General features: G+C 40.3%; 1 protein-coding gene across 2 annotated transcripts in view; it reads right to left on the bottom strand.

Annotated features, from left to right (window-relative positions):
* Window positions 1-24,709, bottom strand: part of LOC117248358 (neurotrypsin) — a 48,698-nt gene extending 23,989 nt beyond the window's left edge. The window contains exons 1-7 of one of the 2 annotated variants that reach the window (XM_078160860.1): window positions 24,405-24,709; window positions 19,940-19,979; window positions 15,000-15,242; window positions 5,853-5,991; window positions 2,420-2,595; window positions 2,010-2,157; window positions 1,461-1,639 (exon numbers count right to left, since the gene is read on the bottom strand). In XM_078160860.1, the coding sequence (XP_078016986.1) occupies window positions 1,461-1,639; window positions 2,010-2,157; window positions 2,420-2,595; window positions 5,853-5,991; window positions 15,000-15,242; window positions 19,940-19,979; window positions 24,405-24,476 (997 nt within the window). In that variant the 5' untranslated portion in view covers window positions 24,477-24,709. The remainder of the gene's footprint in view (window positions 1-1,460; window positions 1,640-2,009; window positions 2,158-2,419; window positions 2,596-5,852; window positions 5,992-14,999; window positions 15,243-19,939; window positions 19,980-24,404) is intronic. The other variant, XM_033613373.2, reaches the window with a different exon arrangement.
* Window positions 24,710-27,637: the final 2,928 nt, after the last annotated feature.

Below are 27,637 nucleotides of genomic sequence, written 5' to 3'. Positions count from 1 at the left end.
TGAAGCTGTACTTAGGCACACAGTGCTTTGAACTATATGTTATGCTACAATGGCAACACAATTCTAAATTCAATGTTTAGCAGGCATAATCTTTACCATGTTCACCAACTTAGTTTAGCATGTTAGCATGCTATTTAACATAAAGTACAACTGAAGCTGATGGGAATGTCATTAAGTTGCATGTATTTGGTTCTAAACCAAAGTACTGGACAAATGTTGACCTGATTATGGCACCAGAGGAAAGGTTAAGCGTTCTCCAAAGTTTTTACAATGAAAATCATAATGAGGGAAAAATAAGCCTGTACTAAATTTCTCAGCAATCCATCCAAAGATCGTTGAGACATTTCACCCAAAACCAAAAATGTGAACCTTGTGGTTGTGCTTGAGGAAAAGTCAAGTGATCACCTAAGTTGTAGGTACATCCTCTGAGGTTCATACATTTTGCGTTGAGATATTTTAAATTTCAAGTATTTCAAAGGGGTGGACGGACCAACTGAGTGACTAGTTGACAGACAAATATGAATTGAACCAACAAATAACATCCTGGAACTGCCAAGCCAGACACAAGGCTCAAAATTCCCCCCTCTGCTCAACCTGGGGAGGTTTATAAATGTTCAGCACATGTTGTCTCTTGCATAAAATAAAGAAAAGTCATACTTGTTTTGGTTCCTTCAGGAAGCAGAAGTCTCTTCCACCTCCACCAGGAAAAGCTGATTGTTAGTCAGTTTTCCAATTCTCTGCATGAGAATTTCCTGGGATATCAAGTCCAATTGCCTTTGACTTAGCACTTCTGGATATCACAGTGATACCTATTAGTAGAGGACAGCTTATATAACCACAGTAGAAATGTTGCAGTTTTTTCATTTGGCATAACATATTGGTTCAAAGGTCCAGCGTGTAGGATTTAGGGGAATATATTGGCAGAAATGGAATATAATAGAGTAAATATGTTTTCTTTAGTGTATAATCACCTGAAAATAAGAATTGCAGTGTTATCGTTACCTTGGAATGACCCGTTTATATCAACATTGCCTATGGAGGTCTTCATAATTCACCTCCCACTGAAAACCCCTGGAACCTCTGGATCTTGAGTTATCAGAGAAAAAAGGTCAGCGCCCCCCCCATTTCCAACATGCCAAACAGCATGGGAGAAACAATTATTTTTAACATTAAACTGTTTTATTAAGTGTTTTTACTGATTTAAATCGCTGGTCTGTTAGTTTGTTTGAATAGACCTCTGCAGATAATTCAGCTCAACAATGAACACTAAAAAAAATCTGAGCGGGAGAAGTTTCAGCTGGTTACAATGTCGAATCCTCACCTCTAGATGCCACTAAATCCCCGTAAATCTTACACATTGAAACATGAAATAAAACGTCAGTTGCTTTCCACAGGATTGATTACAGTGTCATCTAATATGAATGTGTGAGTTAGTGCGTCTTTCCTTCCTTGGCTCTGACCTGTGTATGGGTTGCAGGACACCCCTGCATCTTTCATGTGATCACAATTGTGTTGCTCCCAGGGGTTATGAGGACACTCCTCCAGAGAGAGCTCATTGCCTGTACACTGAACCCCATCCAGGAAGATGGGACCATCACCCTGACCAAAGTGGGCCCCTGTCCACGCCTTGGCCACACCCCTGTCAGACAAAAAAATAAAAAAACTTTTATGTGTACAGTAGCACAAGGTCAGTTAGGCTGAAAAAAGTTTTTGAAAAATTTATATTTACATTAATCATGTAAGGGTGAGTGCCATTATGTGGGTCTAAATTTATTGTGTTTGTGCACTGCTGGGAGTAGATTTGTCACCAAATATTGACATTGATACATCAAAATAATTATAATATAATTGTCTTTCTCTTTGGAGACAGGTAGAGTTTCAACATGCCTTGGTGCTTCTGTATAGCATTCATTCAGACTTTTACACTGAAAGGGTTTTAGATTCAGAGAGATGCCAATAGACTGATCCAGACATTCTATGTAAAGCAGTAGCACAGCAATTGTTTTTACCCCAGGTTCAACTGTCGGCACACCACCTCAGCATCAGTGTCATCCCACTGATTATTGCAGACGGTTCCCCACTTGCCATTATGGTACACCTCGACACGGCCCTCAAAGTCCTCCAGGCCTCCCACCAGCCTTAAAGGGATGCCAGTGCCTGAGAAGCAAAAGGTAAAAGCCAATACTACCCTACACAATGTTTCTGGAAAGATTTCAGATACTAGGTCTCTGCACTGGTGGGCATGTAATCTTAGCCCTGCATTGTAACAATCATCATCTTCACAGGCTCGATAGAGGCCCATGTTCCAGCTCTGTCACACACTGTATGTGTCACAGCAATAATGTATCCACAACATATTTGTCATTACTTATCAATGATGTATTTGTTTATTTAATCCCATGTGACACCCTGGCCTCACCTTCAGGTTCGGCACAAACCACCCCTGCTTCATGGCCATGGTAACAGTCGCTGGTGACAAACTTCCTGCTACGGCATTCCAGTAGGGAATTCTCATTACCGCGGCAACCCAGACGTTCAAAGTGGAAGACGGAACCTGGGCCGAAGTAGGAATGCTGCAGGGCTGTACCGACCTCCCTGCATGGACAGCAGATACACAGACAGACTAACACATGCAGGCTCCTCCCCTCACAGCAAACATCATTCAAGGGCAGTGGAAATGTTGCTTTCACGTATTCAAATGACAATTCTGATGGAAGCTACTCTGTCCACTCATACAAAGCTTAATGCAATCAGCAGCACTGCTTCCCAGAAAATACTGCTATTTTGAAAACATTATTGCTTCACACACATCTTCCCCCCAGCAGCACAGAAGATCCATACAATCAACACAGTTTCAAGGTGAATACCCAAGATGAGTGTCACCAATTCAGTATCTGACCAAATGTCTCCCCTTCTGTTCATTATGTTCTTGCAGAACACACTGATGTCACAGCAAAGTTGACCTTTTACCTTTTGGATATAAAATGTAATCACTTCATCATTTTATCCTATTAGACATTTTTTTAATTTTGTCATAATTAGTGTATGAATTCTTGAATTATGGCCAAAAACATGTTTTGTGAGGTCACAGTGACCTTTGACCAGCAAAGAGTCCAAGTGGACATCTGTGCCAAAGTTGAAGAAATTCCCTCATGGCGTTCTTAAGATAGAGCATACAGACAGCCCAAAACATAATGCCTCTGGCCACTGCTATTGCTGGTGTGAAGGCTTAAAACAAACAGATAAAATTGGACAGTGGTTCACAACTGGTGCAGCCATGGGGTCCAGATTTGTCCTTAGTCATTAGTTCAAGGTCCACAATTACTAGCCCAGGCTACTATTTGCTTGAAACAATGAACTCAACAGGCTTATATTTGGGACAGGTGTCTATATGAGACAGGCCTTTAATTTCTTTCACGCAAAACTGTTGCTCAGCAAAGATGGGAAATAATATCGAGAAATGGACACATATTCTGATATGACCACTTCAGAGGAAGGGAGTCACCAGTCTGATTTGGTGCTCATGGTTTCAGTAAAATTCACTTAAAGATTAAATTGTGGAGAAACTAACCGAGCTAAAAATGTGTAATAATAATAATAATAATAATAATAATACATTCTACTTATATAGTGCTTTTCATGACACTCAAAGATGCTTTACAAATTCAGTGACACAAAAAGAAAAAAAGAAAAAAAAAGAAATTTAAAAGAAATGAGGAGAAGAAACTTTGACTGAGTGTAAGCAGCGTTGAATAGGTGAGTCTTGAGGGATATTTTTGAATATGGAGAGAGAGGAGGAGTCTCGGATGGGTTTGGGGAGTGAGTTCCAGAGAGTGTGAGCAGCGATGGAAAATGCCCTGTCCCCCCAGGATTTGTGCTTGGTCCGGGTGGGGTGGGACAGGAGGCTGGCATCGGCAGAGCAGAGTGTGTGGTGGGAGTGTGACGATGGAGGAGCTCAGACAGGTAGGGCGGGGCCTAGTCTGAGCGGGCGGAAGTTTGCTGCATAGATCAGCCTCTCATTGGGCGGAACGAGCCACCTGCTGAAGTCCCGCCCTACCACCGTTTTCAACACGTCCTTTACTAACTTTTGCGGTGTTTGATCTTGCGGGGATGTAGCCATTTTTCTGCCATGGTTCGCGTCCTGTAGGCGATATTTTTGTGGGCGTGTTGCACCAAAACCTGTTTCCCCCCAGCAATATTTTTGCAAGCGCACCATTGCTGTGGCACCGCCAAGAACGATTGTGATTGGTTGAAAAAAATAAAAAAGCCGGGGCATTTTTTTCTCCAATCTTAAAGTGAGAGTCAGCACAGCCAGAGCTTTCTTTTCTTGAGAAAGGTCTGGTAAGCGAGACTAGGTGGGGCCTGGTTATTGAGGGCTTTGTATGTTATGAGGAGGATTTTGAAGTTGAGTGTAGCATCTCCATACTGATACATTTTTTAACATTTATATTTGTATTTTTAAATAAAAGCAGCTAACTAACATTAGTTTTAGTGGGTAGCCAACAACCTGATTTAATATATGCAAAGAACTTCTATAAAAATGAACTGTTTGGCAACCAGACCAGGCGTCTAATGAGGCAGGAATTTATTTGTAAAAATGTGTAGCTACACCGAGCCAGTAAATGAAACTGGGTATTTAACTGGGACCAAGCTTTTAATTTAAGTTTTATGGTATTCAGTATCATACTTGCATTTGGCCACTTCGCAAGCTAGTTTGCTGTCCATTAGTCACTCTACAGGAAAGGAAGTCTACAGGAAATGGCACTTCGAAATGAAAGCTCTCTGGAATTCACTGTACCTCACATTAAAGTGTTTTTAACAAACTTGACACATTCGCAGTCCATTCAGAATGGACCTGCGATCCACTTTTGGACCACGACCCACCAGTTGGGAACCACTGAAATAGGAACTGCAGTGGTAGCTGAAACAAGTAGTGACTGGTGACCTCCACATACTACAAGCTATAAGCTCAACGGTGTTATCACCCTTTCATTTATTAAGTTTTAAGCCTGGCGTGGGGCTAATCAATAAGCCTCAGATGGCTGGCCTTCTGTGTTACCCTGTTCTGGTTGTGATGACGTCATTCCATTGGTTGATAGCACTTCTTCTTCTCCTTGTCTCCTTATTAGGGTAGAAACTGCTGCTGCACAATGGGTATATTAGTTATTTTATTCACTGTGACAAACTGTGCTGAGTGTGGTGAGCAGAGGGTTTGCAATGGAGATGTCTGTGTTAGATGTGTGTTAATGAAAAGCAGAACATCACTTTTAATACCACTTCTTTAACTTGCTTTATGTTGTGTTCACTCTCACTAATTTCTGTAGGAGAAAACACAAGCAGTCCAAACTGAAAAATCCCAATTCTTGAAGTGGTATCTCCGTAGCTCTTCGTTCCGAAATGTTTTGGGGTTTTTTGTTGTTTTTTTCCTGAAGAGGTGCAGGTGGCATATGGCGTAGCTAGAGCGGCTACATGTATTGGCCTCTTTAGCAATGCCATAACCCCTGACTAATGTCACTAAGAAGTAATAACAGGGATTTTAGGTTCCATTCCATTCTGTTAGTTTGCAAATAAAGCTGTCAGATAAATGTAAGAAGTTAAAGGTACAGTGTTTCCCCTCTGAAATGCACGAAGCAAAAAATGTAAGTATTTGTAGTTTTTGAACTGATACAACTCCTCTTGAAGGCCCTAATGTAGTGGCAGTGATTTAAACTAAAACTGCAACAAAATTGAAAGTTAGATTGGTTGTAGTCAGCAGCAGATTCATTGGCTGTTCACAACCATGGTTTCATAAAATTATGTTCACCTGTGTATTGTCATTAGAAACATGTCTGGCTCTGTGAGACTGTCCTCACCCCAGTCCGAGCTGTCTGCATATGACGCTAGCATCACGGTCAGTCCAGTGTGTGTCACATACTGCCCCCCACTGGCCATTTAGGTAGACCTCCAGACGACCACTGTTACCTGATGATCCCCCCACCAATCTGGCTGCACCTGTAGATGACACAAAAGTAACTCTGTTAGCAGGGGCATGAATATAGGCAGTGCAGGCAGCGTGGTTGCACTGGGGACTGTGTAGTGGGGAGGGCCCTTGCGAATGATTCAGACACCTGTGTTCATTCAAAGAACTTACGTTAAATTCAAAATGGTGCCTATAAGCTGTATACATATACATACATATATATATATATATATATATATATATACAGTACAGGCCAAAAGTTTGGACACACCTTCTCATTCAATGCGTTTTCTTTATTTTCATGACTATTTACATTGTAGATTCTCACTGAAGGCATCAAAACTATGAATGAACACATGTGGAGTTATGTACTTAACAAAAAAAGGTGAAATAACTGAAAACATGTTTTATATTCTAGTTTCTTCAAAATAGCCACCCTTTGCTCTGATTATTGCTTTGCACACTCTTGGCATTCTCTCCATGAGCTTCAAGAGGTAGTCACCTGAAATGGTTTCCACTTCACAGGTGTGCCTTATCAGGGTTAATTAGTGGAATTTCTTGCTTTATCAATGGGGTTGGGACCATCAGTTGTGTTGTGCAGAAGTCAGGTTAATACACAGCCGACAGCCCTATTGGACAACTGTTAAAATTCATATTATGGCAAGAACCAATCAGTTAACTAAAGAAAAACGAGTGGCCATCATTACTTTAAGAAATGAAGGTCAGTCAGTCCGGAAAATTACAAAAACTTTAAATGTGTCCCCAAGTGGAGTCGCAAAAACCATCAAGCGCTACAACGAAACTGGCACACATGAGGACCGACCCAGGAAAGGAAGACCAAGAGTCACCTCTGCTTCTGAGGATAAGTTCATCCGAGTCACCAGCCTCAGAAATCGCAAGTTAACAGCAGCTCAGATCAGAGACCAGATGAATGCCACACAGAGTTCTAGCAGCAGACCCATCTCTAGAACAACTGTTAAGAGGAGACTGCACGAATCAGGCCTTCATGGTCAAATAGCTGCTAGGAAACCACTGCTAAGGAGAGGCAACAAGCAGAAGAGATTTGTTTGGGCCAAGAAACACAAGGAATGGACATTAGACCAGTGGAAATCTGTGCTTTGGTCTGATGAGTCCAAATTTGAGATCTTTGGTTCCAACCGCCGTGTCTTTGTGAGACGCAGAAAAGGTGAACGGATGGATTCCACATGCCTGGTTCCCACTGTGAAGCATGGAGGAGGAGGTGTGATGGTGTGGGGGTATTTTGCTGGTGACACTGTTGGGGATTTATTCAAAATTGAAGGCACACTGAACCAGCATGGCTACCACAGCATCCTGCAGCGACATGCCATCCCATCCGGTTTGCGTTTAGTTGGACCATCATTTATTTTTCAACAGGACAATGACCCCAAACACACCTCCAGGCTGTGTAAGGGCTATTTGACCAAGAAGGAGAGTGATGGAGTGCTGCGGCAGATGACCTGGCCTCCACAGTCACCAGACCTGAACCCAATCGAGATGGTTTGGGGTGAGCTGGACCGCAGAGTGAAGGCAAAGGGGCCAACAAGTGCTAAACACCTCTGGGAACTCCTTCAAGACTGTTGGAAAACCATTTCAGGTGACTACCTCTTGAAGCTCATGGAGAGAATGCCAAGAGTGTGCAAAGCAGTAATCAGAGCAAAGGGTGGCTATTTTGAAGAAACTAGAATATAAAACATGTTTTCAGTTATTTCACCTTTTTTTGTTAAGTACATAACTCCACATGTGTTCATTCATAGTTTTGATGCCTTCAGTGAGAATCTACAATGTAAATAGTCATGAAAATAAAGAAAACGCATTGAATGAGAAGGTGTGTCCAAACTTTTGGCCTGTACTGTATATATACGTATATATATATATATATATATATATATATATATATATATATATATATATATATACACATACATACATACATAATCAAGATTTGATCAAGATTTGTCTTTTAATTCTCATTTAAAACAAACCTCACGGACTGCATTTTTTCATCTGCGTAATATTGCGAAAATTAGGCCTATCCTGACCCGAAAAGATGCAGAAAAATTGGTCCACGCTTTTGTTACCTCTAGGCTGGATTACTGTAACTCTCTATTATCAGGTAGCTCTAGTAAGTCCTTAAAAACTCTCCAGCTAATTCAGAATGCAGCAGCACGTGTACTAACAGGAACTAAGAAACGTGATCATATTTCTCCTGTTTTAGCTTCTCTGCACTGGCTCCCTGTAAAATCCAGAATTGAATTTAAAATCCTACTGTTAACTTATAAAGCTCTAAATGGTCAAGCTCCATCATATCTTAGTGAGCTCATAGTGCCATATTATCCCACCAGAACACTGCGCTCTGAGAACGCAGGGTTACTCGTGGTCCCTAAAGTCTCCAAAAGTAGATCAGGAGCTAGAGCCTTCAGCTATCAGGCTCCTCTCCTGTGGAATCATCTTCCTGTTACGGTCCGGGAGGCAGACACCGTCTCCACATTTAAGACTAGACTTAAGACTTTCCTCTTTGATAAAACTTATAGTTAGGGCTGGCTCAGGCTTGCCCTGTACCAGCCCCTAGTTAGGCTGACTTAGGCCTAGTCTGCTGGAGGACCCCCCCATAATACACCGGGCACCTTCTCTCCTTCTCTCTCTCTCTCTCTCGTATTCTATTACTGCATCTTGCTAACTCGGCCATTCTGGATGTCACTAACTCGGCTTCTTCTCCGGAGCCTTTGTGCTCCACTGTCTCTCAGATTAACTCATATCGCAGCGGTGCCTGGACAGCGTGACGTGTGTGGTTGTGCTGCTGCCGTGGTCCTGCCAGATGCCTCCTGCTGCTGCTGCCATCATTAGTCATTAGTCATACTTCTACTGTTATTATACACATATGACTATTGTCACACATGTATACTGCCAGATATTAATACATACTTTCAACATATTGTACCACAGTAGCCAGAACTATAACTATAATATTATTACTTTCAATAATGTTGTTGTAAGCTACTGTTATTACCTGCATCTCTCTCTCTGTCTCTCTCTCTGTCTCTCTCTCTCTCTGTCTCATTGTGTCATGCGGATTACTGTTAATTTATTATGCTGATCTGTTCTGTACGACATCTATTGCACGTCTGTCCGTCCTGGAAGAGGGATCCCTCCTCAGTTGCTCTTCCTGAGGTTTCTACCGTTTTTTTTCCCCGTTAAAGGGGTTTTTTTGGGGAGTTTTTCCTTATCCGCTGCGAGGGTCATAAGGACAGAGGGATGTCGTATGCTGTAAAGCCCTGTGAGGCAAATTGTGATTTGTGATATTGGGCTTTATAAATAAAATTGATTGAAAATTGATTGATAATTTTGTATTTTCTTTGATATTTTTGTCATATACAGGTATGATTGTTCTGTAACATAATTTCAAGTCTATATTTGATCATGTGACATGACGATACAATATGGTAGCTAGTTAAGAGGCTGAGCACATCTCCAAGTCCAGCGAACAGTCATGCCTTTTACACAGAAAAGCATCAGTAAGAAAGGACAAGAAACAAAGAGGATGAAAAAGTAGAAAGCTCCCTAAATTGGATTCTTTTGGCTTTTTTATAAACAGTTGCCAGTGGTGCGCATGTGTGCTTTATAACCAGTAACTGGCGTGCACCAGGGCCCATCACAATAGTATGCACTGGGGCCTGTGGTAACTACCTTACGTCTCTGCCTGTTAGAATACATAGCGTACATGCAAAATACATACATACAAAAAAATTAAGATTTTTTTTAATGTGGTACCTTAAATAATGAGTGCATTGATCACTGGTGTGCTGGCTGAAATGGCAGTGGATTGTATCTGGCAGCTGTGACTGAACAAGAACACAATATAGCCATGCCAGGAGGAAACTGTGAGCCATCGCTCTTAAAGGGGTGGTAGTTCGGACTTTTTGAGGTGGGACTGTATGGGGTAATAATCCATTGTCAGTATATTACATACAGTAGATGTCAGTCAGCATGCCCCCAGTTTGGTGAATAAGGCTCGAGTCCAACACAGAAGCTAAGCAATGTGCTGCTGTGGAGGGGTCAGCAACAAAATGTATTTTTGCCACCTAAAAAAATTAATGTCAGTTCAAGTATACGCTATATTGAGATAATTTTCACTGCTTTACCTTAATGTCAAACAGCCTGTTTCAACAAATAGGTAGTTAACAGCTTTAGCTCCCCATCTATGCTCTTGTGAAAACCACCTGACTCCATTAACAAAAACAATAATTTTAGCACACTGAACACAGATGCTGGTATACCGCTGGGTGGCAGTAGCTCAGTCCATAGGGACTTGGACTTGGGAACCAGAGGGTCGCCTGTTCAAGTCCCCATCTGGACCAAATATGGAGCCTGGACTGGTAGCTGGAGAGGCACCAGTTCACCTCCTGGGCACTGCCGAGGTGCCCTTGATCAAGGCATCGAACCCCCAAACCACTCGGGGTGCCTGACCAAGGGCAGCCCCCTCACTCTAACATCTCTCCACTTTGTGCATGTATAGGTCCTGTTTGTGCATGTGTGTGTGTGTCTTTCGGACCTGTGTGTTAATGACAAAAGAGTGAAAAAATTGAATTTCCCCTCAGGGGGTTTAGTAAAGTATATAAAATAAAATACATAAATAAATCAATTAGTTAGTGTTTGCTGTTGTGTGACTTTGGTGAATTTAAATTAACCCTTTTAGATGCCAAAGTCACACAATAACACAAGTTAACTATCTGATCAAGGCAGTAGCCATGTTTCCATCAGCCTGTTTAAATGCGCATCTAGAAGTATCGCATTGGAAAATTATGATGGAAACACCAAAATTCAAATTAAAATCCCCTGAACTGCACAAACTAAAATACACTCGCTTTAGCCGGGTTTTGGTTGATTCGAAAAAATGTTGATTCGCAAAACGGGGGATGGAAACAGTTATGTTCGAATTAAGTCTGACGTAGCGCACCTCTCTCCATGGTGATATCCACACTCTGGGTCGGGAAGGTGGTAATGCATTTACAAGGTGGTTGCCAAATGCCAGAAAACGTAGAAGAGGAAGAATGCGAGACTTGTTTTGTTTCCGGTTCTGCGGAAAACTCGCGCAAGTTCGTAGTTTTCACCAAAGTCCGTACATTTAATGGAAACACACAGGATTCGTATTTCTTTTAATGCGCATTTCCCAATGATTCGAATCACTTTTGGATGGAAATATAGCTAGTGTTAGATAAGCAGCTCCTGTGTTCAGTGATGTTGAATCACTGACTCTCAAAGGAGTCTGGCTTTGAAGAGAGTGATGGAACGGCTTCATTTTCCTACTGGAAATCACTGTCTGACATTAAGGTAAAGCAGTGAAAATATTCTCATTATAGCCTACACTTAAACTTTTTAGGTGGCTAAAATACATTTTGTTGCTGACCCCTCCACAGCAGAATATGTTGGACTTCAGCCTGCTTCTCCAAACTGGGGGCGTGTCCACTAACATTTGGTGTATGTAATATACTGTCTGTGGATAAGAACCCCACACAACTCCACTTCAAAAAATCTGAAGTATCCCTTTACTTTAGACTTTGATCTTGTCTAGCATTTTTGGACAGCCTTTGCCTGTGGTTTTGGGCAGTCACCTTTGTACTAAACCCTACTTTTGTCAAGTAAAGACTTGACTAACTTTTACTCTTTGTCTATGAGTCATGCTTTTGAGCCCTGTCTCTGCTGTTTACCAGAGTTGCATGATGAGGTCCTGCCTTATAAACCTGATTCTGAGGCCCTGCCTTTAAGAGGTTCCCTGTGTCAACATCAGGTTGAAAGTTCTTCACTAATTGCTTATATGCTGCCAATTCCTAAACTGAGGTGTTTAGGTTTTAATATAATATGATAATCAAAAACGATAATCACATTAACACACAGTAAATCTTGGATCATAAAGTATTCCAACTTTGAAAACTGTTCACAGCAAACAGGGTGTTTAATAAATTCAATACCAAGTCCCTCAGTAACAGAGATTTCCTGTACCGACTTTGATCATTTTGTCGATAGCGCCATAGGCTCACTGCAAACAACACTTGACTCTGTAGCTCCTCTTAAAAAGAAGTTAAAAAAGCAAAGAAAGTTCGCTCCTTGGTATAACTCTCAAACCCGTAAGTTAAAACAAATATCGCGAAAATTTGAAAGGAATTGGCGATTAACCAAACTGGAAGAATCTCGTTTAATCTGGACAGACAGTCTCAAAACTTATAAGAGGGGCCTCCGCAATGCCAGAGCAAACTATTACTCAGCATTAATAGAAGACAATAAGAACAACCCCAGGTTTCTTTTCAGCACTGTAGCCAGGCTGACTGAGAGTCAAAGCTCTATTGAGCCTTGTATTCCTTTAGCCCTTAGCAGTAATGATTTTATGAGCTTTTTTAATGACAAAATTCTAACTATTAGAGGCAAAATTCATGACCTCCTGTCCTCAGATAGTAGGCCTACCTATCTAACCTCAAACACAGCTATAAGACGTAATATATATTTAGATTGCTTCTCCCCAATTTCTCTTCAAGAATTGACAGCAGTGATTTCTTCATCTAAATCATCAACGTGTCTCTTAGACCCCATCCCAACTAGGCTACTTAAGGAGGTCTTTCCTTTAGTTAACACTCATATATTAGATATGATCAATATATCCTTATTAACAGGCTATGTACCACAGTCTTTTAAGGTAGCTGTAATTAAACCTCTACTAAAAAAGCCCACCCTGGATCCAGAGGTGTTAGCCAACTATAGACCAATATCTAATCTTCCCTTTATGTCAAAGATCCTTGAGAAAGTAGTCGCAGACCAGCTGTGTGATTTTCTCCATGATAATAATTTATTTGAGGAATTTCAGTCAGGATTTAGAGTGCATCATAGCACTGAGACAGCACTAGTTAAAATTACAAATGACCTTCTGATTGCTTCAGACAAAGGACTTGTCTCTGTACTTGTTTTATTAGATCTTAGTGCGGCGTTTGACACAATTGACCATCAAATTCTACTGCAGAGACTGGATCATTTAATTGGCCTAAAAGGTTTTGCACTAAGCTGGTTTAAATCTTATTTATCTGATCGTTTTCAGTTTGTTGACGTTCATAATGAATCATCCTTACGTACCAAAGTTTGTTTTGGAGTTCCGCAAGGTTCTGTGCTCGGACCAATCCTATTTACTCTATATATGCTTCCTTTAGGTAACATCATTAGAAATCACTCTATAAATTTCCATTGTTATGCGGATGATACTCAGTTGTATTTATCGATGAAGCCAGAAGAAAGTAATCAATTAACTAAACTCCATAACTGCCTTAAAGACATAAAAACTTGGATGAGCACCAATTTCCTGATGTTAAATTCAGACAAAACTGAAGTTATTGTTCTTGGCCCCAAACAACTCAGAGACTCTTTATCTGATGACATAGTTTCTCTAGATGGCATTGCTCTGGCCTCTAGCACTACCGTAAGAAACCTCGGAGTAATATTTGATCAAGATTTGTCTTTTAATTCTCATTTAAAACAAACGTCACGGACTGCATTTTTTCATCTGCGTAATATTGCGAAAATTTGGCCTATCCTGACCCGAAAAGATGCAGAAAAATTGGTCCACGCTTTTGTTACCTCTAGGCTGGATTACTGTAACTCTCTATTATCAGGTAGCTCTAGTAAGTCCTTAAAAACTCTCCAGCTAATTCAGAATGCAGCAGCACGTGTACTAACAGGAACTAAGAAACAAGATCATATTTCTCCTGTTTTAGCTTCTCTGCACTGCACGGCTCCCTGTAAAATCCAGAACTGAATTTAAAATCCTACTGTTAACTTATAAAGCTCTAAATGGTCAAGCTCCATCATGTCTTAGTGAGCTCATAGTGCCATATTATCCCACCAGAACACTGCGCTCTGAGAACGCAGGGTTACTTGTGGTCCCTAAAGTCTCCAAAAGTAGATCAGGAGCTAGAGCCTTCAGCTATCAGGCTCCTCTCCTGTGGAATCATCTTCCTGTTGCGGTCCGGGAGGCAGACACCGTCTCCACATTTAAGACTAGACTTAAGACTTTCCTCTTTGATAAAGCTTATAGTTAGGGCTGGCTCAGGCTTGCCCTGTACCAGCCCCTAGTTAGGCTGACTTAGGCCTAGTCTGCCGGAGGACCCCCCTATAATACACCGGGCACCTTCTCTCCTTCTCTCTCGTATTCTATTACTGCATCTTGCTAACTCGGCCATTCTGGATGTCACTAACTCGGCTTCTTCTCCGGAGCCTTTGTGCTCTACTGTCTCTCAGATTAACTCATATCGCAGCGGTGCCTGGACAGCGTGACATGTGTGGTTGTGCTGCTGCCGTGGTCCTGCCAGATGCCTCCTGCTGCTACTGACATCATTAGTCATTAGTCATACTTCTACTGTTATTATACACATATGACTATTGTCACACATGTATACTGCCAGATATTAATACATACTTTCAACATATTGTACCACAGTAGCCAGAACTATAACTATAATATTATTACTTTCAATAATGTTGTTGTAACCTACTGTCATTATCTGCATCTCTCTCTCTCTCTGTCTCTCTCTCTGTCTCTCTCTCTGTCTCATTGTGTCATGCGGATTACTGTTAATTTATTATGCTGATCTGTTCGGTACGACATCTATTGCACGTCTGTCCGTCCTGGAAGAGGGATCCCTCCTCAGTTGCTCTTCCTGAGGTTTCTACCGTTTTTTTTCCCCGGTAAAGGGGTTTTTTTGGGGAGTTTTTCCTTATCCGCTGCGAGGGTCATAAGGACAGAGGGATGTTGTATGCTGTAAAGCCCTGTGAGGCAAATTGTGATTTGTGATATTGGGCTTTATAAATAAAATTAATTGAAATTGATTGATAATAGGGGCCCAGAAGTTCTTGTTCTGGGCCTGGTATGATACAGCCTGTACTGTCTAGAAAAATAGCTGACATCCATATCCATCCATCCATCCATCCATCCATCTATATCCATCCATCCATCCATCCATCCATCCTCAGATACCCTGCTCACCCTGATGGCAGTCGCAGTAGGCCCAGCCAATGGCACCAGAGCTCTGCCTGAAGAAGCACCAGGGGTTGGCCTCTCGGTCTGGGTTTCGACAGTAGCTGTGGTCTCCCAGGCCTCGGCCCGGGTACTGCTGCATGTAGTCTGGGAAGTCTGTCCATTTGAGGCAGGGGGAGCCTGAGTCTGTTTGGGAAATTGAGCCATTATAGTAGCCCAGTTCCGTAAAGCCTTCTGAACAGTAGAGGGGAGCTGCAGACACAAACCATCAGTCAGTCAGTCCTACAGTCTTAAGTAACTAAATCACATTACATGAAGAGCAACAAAACAATAAACTTTAAGATACAAGAAAGAATAATTGAAAACAGAGACAAAACCAAATCTAGTAAGATATATGACTATGTTTCTTTGTTAGTAATTTGGTCAAGTAACACATAATTTACAAGCCAATTTTTTCTCATTGAAGAATTTTATTCCACTCACAGTGGGGCCCGGGGTTGGGGATTGTTTTGTTTTTCCAACACTTTGGTTTAGAGCAAGATTTGGATTTCAATGCCTATCTATCAATCGCACACCAGTCCTTTTACTGTAAAGCACAGGCCTCCTCTCTTTCTCTCGCCAGAGTCCTCTGCTCTGTCAGATCAGCATATAGAAAAAGAACCTCCTGGTTGAATGGTGCTGTCCAGATTTAGCCACGTTTCCATGAATCAATACAATCAATTACAGTTCCTGATATCCTGTTGGAAAATGATGCCGCTCGGAGGTAATCCAGTTTATTACCCAATGCCTCTACAATGGCTAGCTGGATGCTAGTTCTGCTGGTGTTCATTTTTCTCAATCTTTCCTTGATGTTTACATTTGAAAACCTCAACCTTGCTGCTAGTTAGCTGCTAGCTAGCTAGCTAGCTAGAAGTCAAGAGTTTACAGACTGGTGAGTTGATTACCTCATCCGGATAGGTGACCAAGGGCCAAACGCCATCACCGTAAGCCAACCACAAAAAGAACCACCAACACTTAGATAATAGAAAATAAGAAAATAAACATAAGAGCCTAAATTCAGCACAAATTTAGCACAAATTCAGCACAAATTTAGCACAAATTTAGCGGAGCTGACAGAGAGGCAATTGAAAAATGTCTGCATCGTCACAGATAACTTTTAGGGTATATTATGCTAGAAAAGAACTAGTTTGTATGATGTGCCCAACCATGCCAGTGTGGGGAAGGGGGTTTCCTGAGTTTCTTAGACTCAGTCTCAAATTATTATAGTTTTGTGCTTTGCATATGCGGAGAACAGCAAGTTAGGTTCTCTTTTTTTCCCATGTTCTTTTCATTAATGTAGATTTGTGCTTTAATTTTGTTTTATTAAGTTCTTTGATTAAGCACCACCTGTGGGTCCCCCCCCCCTACTGTTTATGTAAAATGCTAATTCCCTAGAGTCAACATTTCATCTGTATAAAGAACTAGTCCTATTTCCTTTCCATTTGTAACTGAATCATGTTTATAGTGGACATGTTTTCTCTTTTCCAAACAGTTGTAACAGTGTACAAAACACATGAAAAAAAGTAAACATGCTGGTTTTTCTGGTGAAAAATAGTTTTGAAGCATAGGATGCTGCTTCAGAAAGATGGCAGATGGATGAACGAACAAATGAACAGATGGACGTCCAGCATGGAGGCATAATAAAACATTCTGAATGGGTCATTCTGCACAATGAGTATTTCTGCTTTTAATACTTGAAGGTTATTTTGTAGTCAATACTCATATACTTTTACTTATGTAATAATTTACATTTAGCACTTCTACCTGTAGCAGAGTAGTTTTACATTTCAAGTGATCACTGCTTTGTATCTCTGACCATTTCTCCCTTAGGATCCGTAATAGATTTTTTTTTGTATCCTCATTTGCTAACTGCCAGTCTTTACACTTCATTAGCGGGATCAGAAGCAGCTTTAGAACTTCTCTACGGGTTATAGAATCCTGAAGTGACTAATAAAAACAAGTTCTATGAGGCTGGAGTACACGTCAAATATCACACATTCATTTGGTAGGCAGGAGGTGGTTTAACAAGACATTTCTGAGATGCAGGGAAGACACTTAATAGCAACCAAAAGCACTACCAACTGTTAAACTGATCTATAAAATTGCTTTCTGGGCAGACACTAGACTCATTCACGCACACACACACACACACACACACACACACACACACACACGAGTTATGTCATTTACTGACTCAGAATCCGACAGTCAATCACTCATCATTTGCACATGTAGATTCTTGTAGATTCCAACACAGCTGCCAAGCATTAATACTCGACAGTCAACTCATCCATTTTCCAGTGGGTGTATCTGACAGGCATGAAGTCAGTGCGGCTTTGTTCCCATTAGTGGTGAAGCCTCATTGCTATAAGTCATGAAGCATGAAAATCAGTTAATCTACAGTGCGAAACTGCTTTAACTGTGACTGTGAGCTATAGGTACAAGATTGATACACAGGCTGCTGGTGCGGCTGGTGGGGGTAGAACACTAAACCATACTGGTTAATTGTATGCAGACATGCCGTAACTGGAGGGGAAAGAGCTGAGATGATGGGACAGGGAGGGCTAGAAGGAACAACAGACAGAAGGAGCATAAAGGCTATACTGCATGACTGGAGGGAGGCAGGATGAGACCATAAACAGTCTGACCTGAGGAGAGGGTGAGAATATTTGCATTGTGTAAAACTTCTCAATCTGCATCTATAACATTCATATAATTGCTTAAATGCATGTGCAGTACCTATAAAAATGTTTTACCTTCCACTTGGACTTTTTGAAGTTTCATGTTTTCACAGCCTTCATTCACTGTGGATACTACTATTATTAGACACTGATTAACAGGAACAAAACCTTTTCACGTCAAAGTGAAGCCAAATCTCTAGCAAACCTTAATTAATCACAAATCTAAAATATAGCAAGTGTCAATCCCAGGTTTAATCCCTTTCTTAGCCAACAGAAGGAAGCAGCTAAATTACCAAAATCGAAGCCAAACGCAGCATTGAGCATGTTCAGGGCAGGCTGAGAAAGCCTGAGCAAAGTTCAGCTGATGTCTAAAGAAGGAGTGAGACTAATCACACACGTTCATCATTACAGTATATTCAGCATTTCAATAACTGTGCAATCATAGTCCCAACCTTTTGCTCCCACTTTATCAGATATGGACAATACGTGGTGAATATGTTCAGGACTTAATGCAGGATGTCGCCACTGAGTTTATTCAGGATTGCTCCAAGACAGCTTGAGTCATGGCCTATTTCCTGTTAAGCCCCACCCCTTGCAAATATTTCTAATTAATGGTAGCCATGTTTTTGGACCAGTCTTGCTCATTTATAGTAGAAAAGTCTATCTCAGTTCCACAAAGCCATGTAGCAAACTGAGTCAAAAATCAAAAAAATCTGTTCATATTAGTGTTTTTCACATTATGCAATTATCATGGTAGTCTTAATTGTCCAAGAGTTGTTTTTTTTTGTTATAATATCATAATAATATAATGATATTTCAGGGTATTTTTGTGATAATGATATACTTGATGACAAATTAGTAAAAAACAAAACAAAACAAAAAAAATTATCAATTTAAGAACATTTAAGAACAATTGCAACAAAATAAGCAATATAGCCAGTCTGCCTGTCATTAACTCCTATTTTTTTCCTGTGCTGTAGTTCCTCACCTACTCTGTCTCTTAGAATTACAGGAAACCCTGTAGGGACATTTGCGATGGGTGTAACACTATGGTCAATCTGTAAATGGTGCTGACCAGGACCTTGATCAGGTGCAGTGTTAATTTCATTGATAAAATCTATGATGAAGATTTTTCATCAGCGACCTTTTTTCCATGATGAAAACGAGACGATGACGAGCTAAAAATAGACCTTGACAATATAAGCTAAAATGAAATACATTTTATTTTCATTGATGAGACGAGATGTGATGAAATTATTAGTGGTAAACTATTGGACATTGAAAGCTGAGAACACTTCACAAACTCCAGTAAACTGTAAATAGTTGGTGCTATGATGTTTTGTTTGCCACCAAAAACACTCACACCTGAGCATTGGTGAGAGTTGTGAGTTGTATCTTGCTGTGATGGTGGAAGTGTTGAATGGATTTGTGGAGTATTTTAGTTACAGCGTGGCTGTTAGCAGTTAGCTCCGCTTGTTAGCAGCTGAACTGCAGCAGAGCAAGCAACCACCAGCAGGCACAATTCACATCTGTTCATCTCCACAGGACTCCACTCAGGCCCGGACTGTCACAGAAGGATTTATGGGTTGATGCTGTTATCTCAGTTCATCTGTGAGTCTAGCTGTCAGTTTTTTCTGACAGCTGAAAGTTTAGTTTTAATCACCAACTCTGTGAGAGCACATGAGTTTAAACCCCCAGACTAACATGTTGCAGATTAAGAAAGAATTCATGCTTTAATTAAGTTATTTTCAGTGAGATAGATAAGTCAGAATTTACAACAAACCTGGGTACAAATCCAAGTTGTCTCAGATCAGTTATTTGAGGTGTTAAAGTTTTTGAGATCATAAATAGAGAGATATAGAGAGAAGTGTGTTTTCGTAAATTACCCCTTAAACCTGTCATATATATATATATATATATATATATATATATACATATATATTATATTATATATAAAACATAATGACTAAAATGTGACTAAAACTAATAAGCATTTTCGTCTCAAGACTAAGACTAATCTAAAATGCCTGTCAAAATGTCAAAATGTTCACTGATCAGGTGTAGAGCCTTACATGTCTTAATGAACTAAATACTTCTGTTTTGCTGCCAGGCAATTTCAATTCGTAATGGGAGCACACGTTTCAATAGATTTTCAATAGATTCATGTAGCTGTTAACACTCCCCCTAAAACAGACCCACACAAAAAAAAGACTTGAAAATGACCCTTACCTGAACTCTGCACAATATTCAAGTATCCACCTTCAGTGACCTGCAGAAGACACGCAACATGATGGAACAAATATAGAGTTTGAAGTCTTGATTTACAAGCAGAATGCAGAGTTTTCAAGCACCAAACACATGGCACTTATTATACCATAAGACCATTGCACAGTTCTCATGCAGACCCAACTTTCATCTGAGCTCCTGAAGACAGCAGAGCCCTAATAATACATATTTTCTTGTTGTTGAATTTGCTATAGAAGTGACTATGCCAGCTTCTCCTCAACTATAGTTATGCACCAGTTTAGGTCAGCAGTGTATTAGGAGTTAAAAATAAAAATAGGTGTGACAGACTGTTCCTACAGACAAAAGGACATTGGACTAAATAGCAAGGAAAATTCAAGGTTATAAAGTTAACATATCATAGGGCTTATAGATTATGTTGCATTATTTGCAATTTTGTTTTTGCACAGCCATGTTCAGGCAATGAGCAGTTTTTAACAGTTTTAGAATTGAACCATGACCCCTAACCCATAAAGTATATAACATTGTGCAGATGTTGCAATGTTTGTAATTTTGTTTTTGCACAACTACTTTTTTTTTTATTAACCAAAACTACTTACTGTTCAAAGATAATCCTTAGTTTTTATACTCATAAAATCCTACTACTCCCAAATAGCTAGGGAAAAAAATGCATACTAAAGAAAAGCTCAGGTGTCAGGAGGATAAAGACCACAGACAAATCCACAATGTGAACATGAATATGCATTTTAGATAACATTAATTTACAAAAGTATATTTTATGTATGTTTGTAGAAGTATGTATGCATGTATATGTGTGTGTGTATGTTTGTATGTATGTATATATGTATGGCATGCAGTGTGACACACAGGAGCTGTAACACAGTGCATTTTCATGGCAGATAATGTGCAGATTAGTAGTATGAGTGTGTTAAATGTAGTAAATATTTATCCCTCCAGTGACTTTAATGTGGCACATTCTTTCATAACAAATCTGCCCATCTGAGACATAAACAAACTAAGAGGTTGCTTTAGGCAGGGCCACCAGGGGGCCCCCACACCAGAACATTCAAGTCCTTTGCTCATTCCTCACAATAAATATTTCACTGGCGGACAGTTATTGTTTAAGTTTTACCATGTTAATGTAGTTCCCTTTGCACAATTTAATGTGATTTAATCAGGGTTAAGGGGTTTCAGAGGTAAAATCAGTTCATCCTTCTAAGACACTCCAACCAGTCTTGCCTGAAAGAGCTGTTTATCTATGCTGTTTCACTTAAACACTTATCTGCAATGATGTGATATGAATAAAAATGAGTGTAGACTTTGACCTGCTCAGAATATGAAGCAAACAGACCAGCTATTGACAAAGGAATAAATAAACAGACTGCAGTATTTGGACTTGTTTTCTGTTCTGTCTGTACTCCAGCACACTGGATCTGAACTAAAGCTATGAGCTTAAAGTGCTGACTCTCAGCTTGAACTTGAAGCTGTTTAAATGCACACTGGGTGAAACATGAAGGAATTACAGCCCTGTCACTGTCTGCCAACATTGTGGAACTATGTATGAAAAGGTGCATGTCCTACAATGTTCACCCAGTTTACACGTGAACATCCTCAAACACTTTAAACCTGACAGTCAACCGACCCAAATTCTGTAGTTTCTGGAAATGCATTTTGGAATGTATGCATCAGTGTTGTGCCTTTACACAAACAACATACCCTGCTTATGAGATATATGGGGTGTCTGTGGCCCAGAAGGTGGAGCCGGTCGTCAAATAACCGGAAGATCGGCAGTTTGATCCCCGGCTCCTCCAGTCCGCATGTCGAAGTATCCTTGGGCGAGATACTAGGTGGACCATAACGAACCCAAAATTGCTCTCGATGGCTGTTCCATTGGTGTGTGAGAGCATGTGAATGGTTACTGAGTGTCAGGCATGTATGGTAGCCTCAGCCACCAGTGTGTGAATGTGTAAGTGTGACATGTACTGTAAAAGTGCTTTGAATGGTCAGAAGACCAGAAGAGGGCTTTACAAGTGCAGGCCCATTTACCATATATGTTTCCTACATCCATCCATCCATTTTTGTAACCGCTTCATCCTCTTGAGGGTCGCGGGGGGGCTGGAGCCTATCCCAGCTGACACTGGGAGAGAGGCAGGATACACCCTGGACAGGTCGCCAGGCTATCACAGGGCTTACACATAGAGACAGACAACCATTCACACTCACATTCACACCTATGGACAATTTAGAGTCACCAATTAACCTGTCCCCAACCTGCATGTCTTTGGACTGTGGGAGGAAGCCGGAGTCCCTGCAGAAAACTATGCTGACACAGGAAGAACATGCAAACTCCGCACAGAAGAGCTCCCTCCTGTGATCGAACTAGGAACCCTCTTGCTGTGAGGCAACAGTTCTAACCAATACACCACTGTGCCGCCCATGTTTCCTACACTTACTTGTCATTACTGCACTTCTTGCATGTGTATGTTACATGTTGTATTCCCAGTGACCGCTCTGTTTACATTTTCTTATTGATTTCATTTTCTTCCTGTTCCTCTGTTGACCGTTGCTCTGCAGAGTTGAGACTGTATACACAGACTAGTTTTGAAACTATAATCAGGAGCGAGCTAGAAATGAGGCCATTTGATAGATGACAATCCACTCAGATATCTGATTCTGAAATGTTTTCATTTGCACAGGTTGTTTGGCAGTCTCATCTTTATGACTTAAATAGGTGATGGAGACCCAAATGCAAACTGTCAAGTCAAAAACCTATTTGGAGTCCGAACCCATCACCAAGTAAATACGTTAAAGAAACTGTTATCAAAGCCTGGCTTAAGACTATAAAGAAAACTGAGTGAGGAGATAGGGAGGGGGGGTAAGGTGATAAAGGTGTTACAAGGGTTTCCACAGCTCCACAGCTTTCTTATATGCCTGCTGAACACTGTTGTTTTTGGTTGGATTATCACAAAGCTTTGGTTTCCACAAGGGATTCATCCATTTTATATTTCTATTAGACTTTGAGATCATTGTTATTAGGGTTGCAACAGTATGAGATTTTCACGGTCTCAGAAAATATTGCGGTTTCACGGTATCACACTATTACAGCATTTATATTATTATCAGTGAGAATGACCCTTAAAGTAATGAAAACAGAAGGGTTATGTTTGGTTGAACAAATGTCTTGTTATCATAACTGACATTTGAAACCATTTTGTTAATGGAAGTATGTGTAAAAAGTCTCCCCTTAAAAAATAATTAAACCAAAGGGGAGATTCAACATACAGTTGCATTTTTTAAAAAATACTGTAGATATGCAAATGTACACAGTATGATTACTGTCAGCTTTCATATGACAGTATATAGGCCTACTGAAACTGATATATTGCTGCAACCCTAATTGTTATATTCTATATGTAGATCCTTCTGATACTGTGTGAGAGTGAGGATCTGACATGAATCTATGTGATGTTTTACTTGTTAAAAGTTTGGGACACTGTGAGCCTGTATTATTTTGCAGGTCTTGTAGTTTCTTAGAGATGTAACAGAAAATGGAGTGATATTAGGGGTGAGAATCGCTAGAGACCCCATGATGCGATATTATCACAATACTTAAATGACAATGCAATATTATTGTGATTTTGAATGTGTTGTGATATGCTGAATATTGCGATAACATGCAGTATATTGCAATTAATTACCTTTTTTCAACTGCAAATTATAGGCAAACTTTGTCAACATCTGTTATATCCAGTATGATAAAGTTTCAGTCTGTTCATCTCACTTCAGTCATTTGTATTGCACCAAAATGTATCATGATGATTTTACTATTCTAATAGGCTACCTTAAGTTTATTTGTATTCGTATTATCAAAGATTTATAAAATATGAAAATCAATACTTGGAGTGTGTGTACTGATACAAATATCGCGATACTATCCTGTAGCCTATTGATTTTTTCCCTCCCACCCTAACGGATATGTCACTACAAATTCTTTTAAAGGCCTGAGTCATTCATTCGCACAGACAAGTGATTGCACAAACTAGAGTGTAAGACCTCATGTTAACTTACAGTGTGCACAGCTGTGAAAATAACCTACCCTACGTGCCTTAAACATGCACAGATCTGTATCTGTATATATCTCTTTATTTATCTGATGTTCAATCACTGTGATGAACTCGGGGGCACTGTTGGTTTGTTGATGTACTTTCAAGGAAATTATGTCTGGAAATCATCAACTATTATTTTCCCTCTAATTATGAACCAGCAAAAGTTATTTTCAGGAAACGTCCTATAAAATGATTAATGCCAGATCTATAGAAAAATGTGTTAAAGCTCTCTAGTTCACTGGAGCCAGTGGAGCTAAAGCAGTCCTTAGAGACATAGACGTGCCAAATGACAGCTCGTAATCATCAGCTTTATATAGTCAGAGAATGTTTAGCAACATACTTACCACTGCAGACACGCACAGCGCGAGGAACAGGCAGCAGGGCACGAACCCGGGCACAACTTTCTTCCGGTCCATCCTGCTGAAGGAACCATCTCCTCCTTCCACATACACCGTCACCACCTCAGCCCACCACCTGAAAATCTCTCCTCTCTGACAGATAAGAAATTTCCCGTCACGGAAAAGCACATAGAAAAACACTGGCTGTGTAACGCTCTGGACTCATCTCCAGACACCCAACCCGCTTTGGAGCTAAAAATGACGTGCTGTTGGCACAGGAGAGGACAGACGATAACTCTCTCTCTCTCTCTCTCTCTCTCTCTCTCTCTCTCTCTCTCTCACACACACACACACACACACACACACTGCGCCGCTGCGAGGCGTCGCTCCGACTTATCAAAGCGGTTTGCCTGTTAAATCAGAGGTGTGGCGCCCTCATACTTAGCCTTTATATCAGTGCCTGACGTTAGAGCAATGGTCTTATTTATGACAGTGTCTATCTCAAGGTGCCACAGATATCATATAGATAGAGATGGCAGGACGCAGGCGGCGAATATTGAGAAGCCCTGGAGCCACATACTGTACATATAACTCAACCGTGCAGATTCACAACTAAAACTGTGCACGCACAACGGTAGAAATATGCATGCGCTTTATTTTCGCAAGATTTACAAAGTCGTCCGTGCGCCCTATTGTGACGCTGGGCACACGTGCACGAGCATAATTTCCACGCACACAGTTCGCCATAAATGAATATAGAAACGCCCTTTATTCAGACATAGGTTTGCATATCGAAACTCGTGCGCCTTCAACATTCATTAGACTTTCATTTACCTGCATCAGTTCAGTTTATTATTATTAAAAGTAACGCAGTCTAACCGAGGTGTAGTTAGTTTGAGGTTGGATATTCGACGGATATTTATTTTGGGTTCAACAGTGATTTCCACCTCCCTCATAGGCAGAAAACAATAAGCAACATAGAGTAGGGCTAATACCCCCACCCGCCCCCACAAACAAAACAAAAACACACTTTCTATTTTATGGGGATTTCCAAAAAAATAATTTGGTTTTCTACTGAAACAAACTCCACTGGTTTTCAGTGAAAAAAGTCTATTTTCTTCAATAGTTTTAACATTACTGGACCCAGACATCCCACACCAATGTAGAATGACTCGGCCAAGTGGGTCTAATATGGCCTAATCTCTCAAGACAGATTCTGCAATTTACATTGTAGAAAGTAAGAAAAAAAAAAGTTGTTTTTTTTTTTTTACAGATGGATTTCCAGATTGAATATGGCCCATCTCTTTATAAATGGGTTAATGTGAAAGCTATTGAAGAAAATAGACTTTTTTCACTGAAAACCAGTGGAATTTGTTTCAGTAGAAAACCAAATTATTGGGTCTTATTAGGCCCACTTGGCTAAACCATTCTACATTGGTGTGGGGTGTCTGGGTCCAGTAATGTGAAAGCTATTGAAGAAAATAGACTTTTTTTCACTGAAAACCAGTGGAGTTTGTTTAAAAAAATTCATATAAAATAGAAAGAGCATGAAACCCATTTATAAAGAACTGTGCCTCATTAGGCCCACTTGGCAAAACCATTCTACATTGGTGTGGGGTGTCTGGGTCCAGTAATGTGAAAGCTATTTAAGAAAATAGACTTTTTTCATAGAAAACCAAATTAATTTTTTGGAAATTCCTATAAAATAGAAAGTGTGTGTGTGTGTGTGTGTGTGTGTGTGTGTGTGCGTGTGTGTGAGGGAGGTGGAAATCACTGTTGAACCCAAAATGAATATCCGAATATCCGTCGAATATCCTACGTCAAACTAACTTCACCTGGATCGTAGATCGATACAACAATCCTGTAATAAATCCTCAACGGAGCATATGTTCAGTTTTGAAAGTGTTTTCCAGAGGTGAATAATCATTTTTTTGAAGCTAGCTTGCAGTGCTGTTGAACTACATTGCATTATACAGAGATAGATATAAACAGTATATAGAAGTATAATACAGAAAAATACAGAAACTTAGATCACTTACTATTTAAAGGTCCAGTGTGTAGGATTTAGGGGGGTATACTGGCATAAATGGAATAAAATACAACAATTATGTTTTCATTAGTGTATAATCATAATACAATAATACTATATAAATGGGGATGCAAAAAAAGAAAATCATCAGGATTGGCCAACATGCATTTCCTTTATTTGCACAATGAATGAATATTACATACATTGTAAAGCATTGTATTTCATGTCTCCATTTGGTAGGAGAAGAGTATGCATGCACAATACGATGTTAATTCAGAAGAGACTTGATGATCACTAATATTAGGTGGGGAAAAAAGTGGATATATTTATGTTGGTATCAGTTGTTAACTTCCTTATGCCACTGCACATATGTTGTTTCTACCAAGAACGGACAAGCCAAACACTGGCTCTAGATAGGGACATTTGCATTTTCGTCTTGGCCACTGTAGTTAGCAGCCTCTCTGTGACGAGTCAAACAGTGTCAGAAAAACACTGATTTTTAATGTTAAACTGCTTTATTCAGTGTTTTTACTGGTTTAAATCATGGGGCCCATTTGTTTTGAAGAGCAAGGGACCTCTGTGGATACTTTGGCTCCCAGTAAAAACCTCCTGAACATCTGGATCTTAAGTTATCAGAGAAGTAAGGTGAGCACACATTAGCAGATGCTGGGATAGCAACCCATCTGTGACGAGCTGAACAGCATAGGAGAAACACTGATTTGTAACATCAATTAAGGGAGAAGTGCGGTACTTTGCACTTTGAGCCCCATTTCTGGGTTGTTTAGGATGAAATAGAGTGGTTAAGACCAAAATTTTGACGATTGCTCCTTTTCAGAGAATTTGGATTTCCCCTGCCTGGCTTAGCAATGCTGTCTATGGCCATGTGTAAATCTGTCCTGAAACCACCCTAAACATTTGTTTTCAAAGCCATGAAACTCACCGAGTGGTCAGTGGTATTCGTTGATGTTTTGACATAAAAATCATAGCAAACTGTGGTTTCCATCCGTGCTATTCATCTCGATTGTGGAGCTATTTTTTCAGCTGCCTCACACCCTTGTGTAAATTTCCGCTTGATCGTTCGTTTGACACTGAAGCGTTACACACTCCAGCCCACTTGATGGCAATAATGCTCCTTTGCGTGGGTGTCGCCAACCGGCAGGAAACCATTGCAATGTAATGGGACAGAGAAAAGAAGCAGAAAAAGAAGGTT

The sequence above is a fragment of the Epinephelus lanceolatus genome, chromosome 17 (assembly GCF_041903045.1).
Source record: "Epinephelus lanceolatus isolate andai-2023 chromosome 17, ASM4190304v1, whole genome shotgun sequence".
NCBI classification, from domain to species: domain Eukaryota; kingdom Metazoa; phylum Chordata; class Actinopteri; order Perciformes; family Serranidae; genus Epinephelus; species Epinephelus lanceolatus.
The sequence above is the reverse complement of the archived record's forward strand: the minus strand, read 5'-3'. Positions and strand labels throughout refer to the sequence as shown.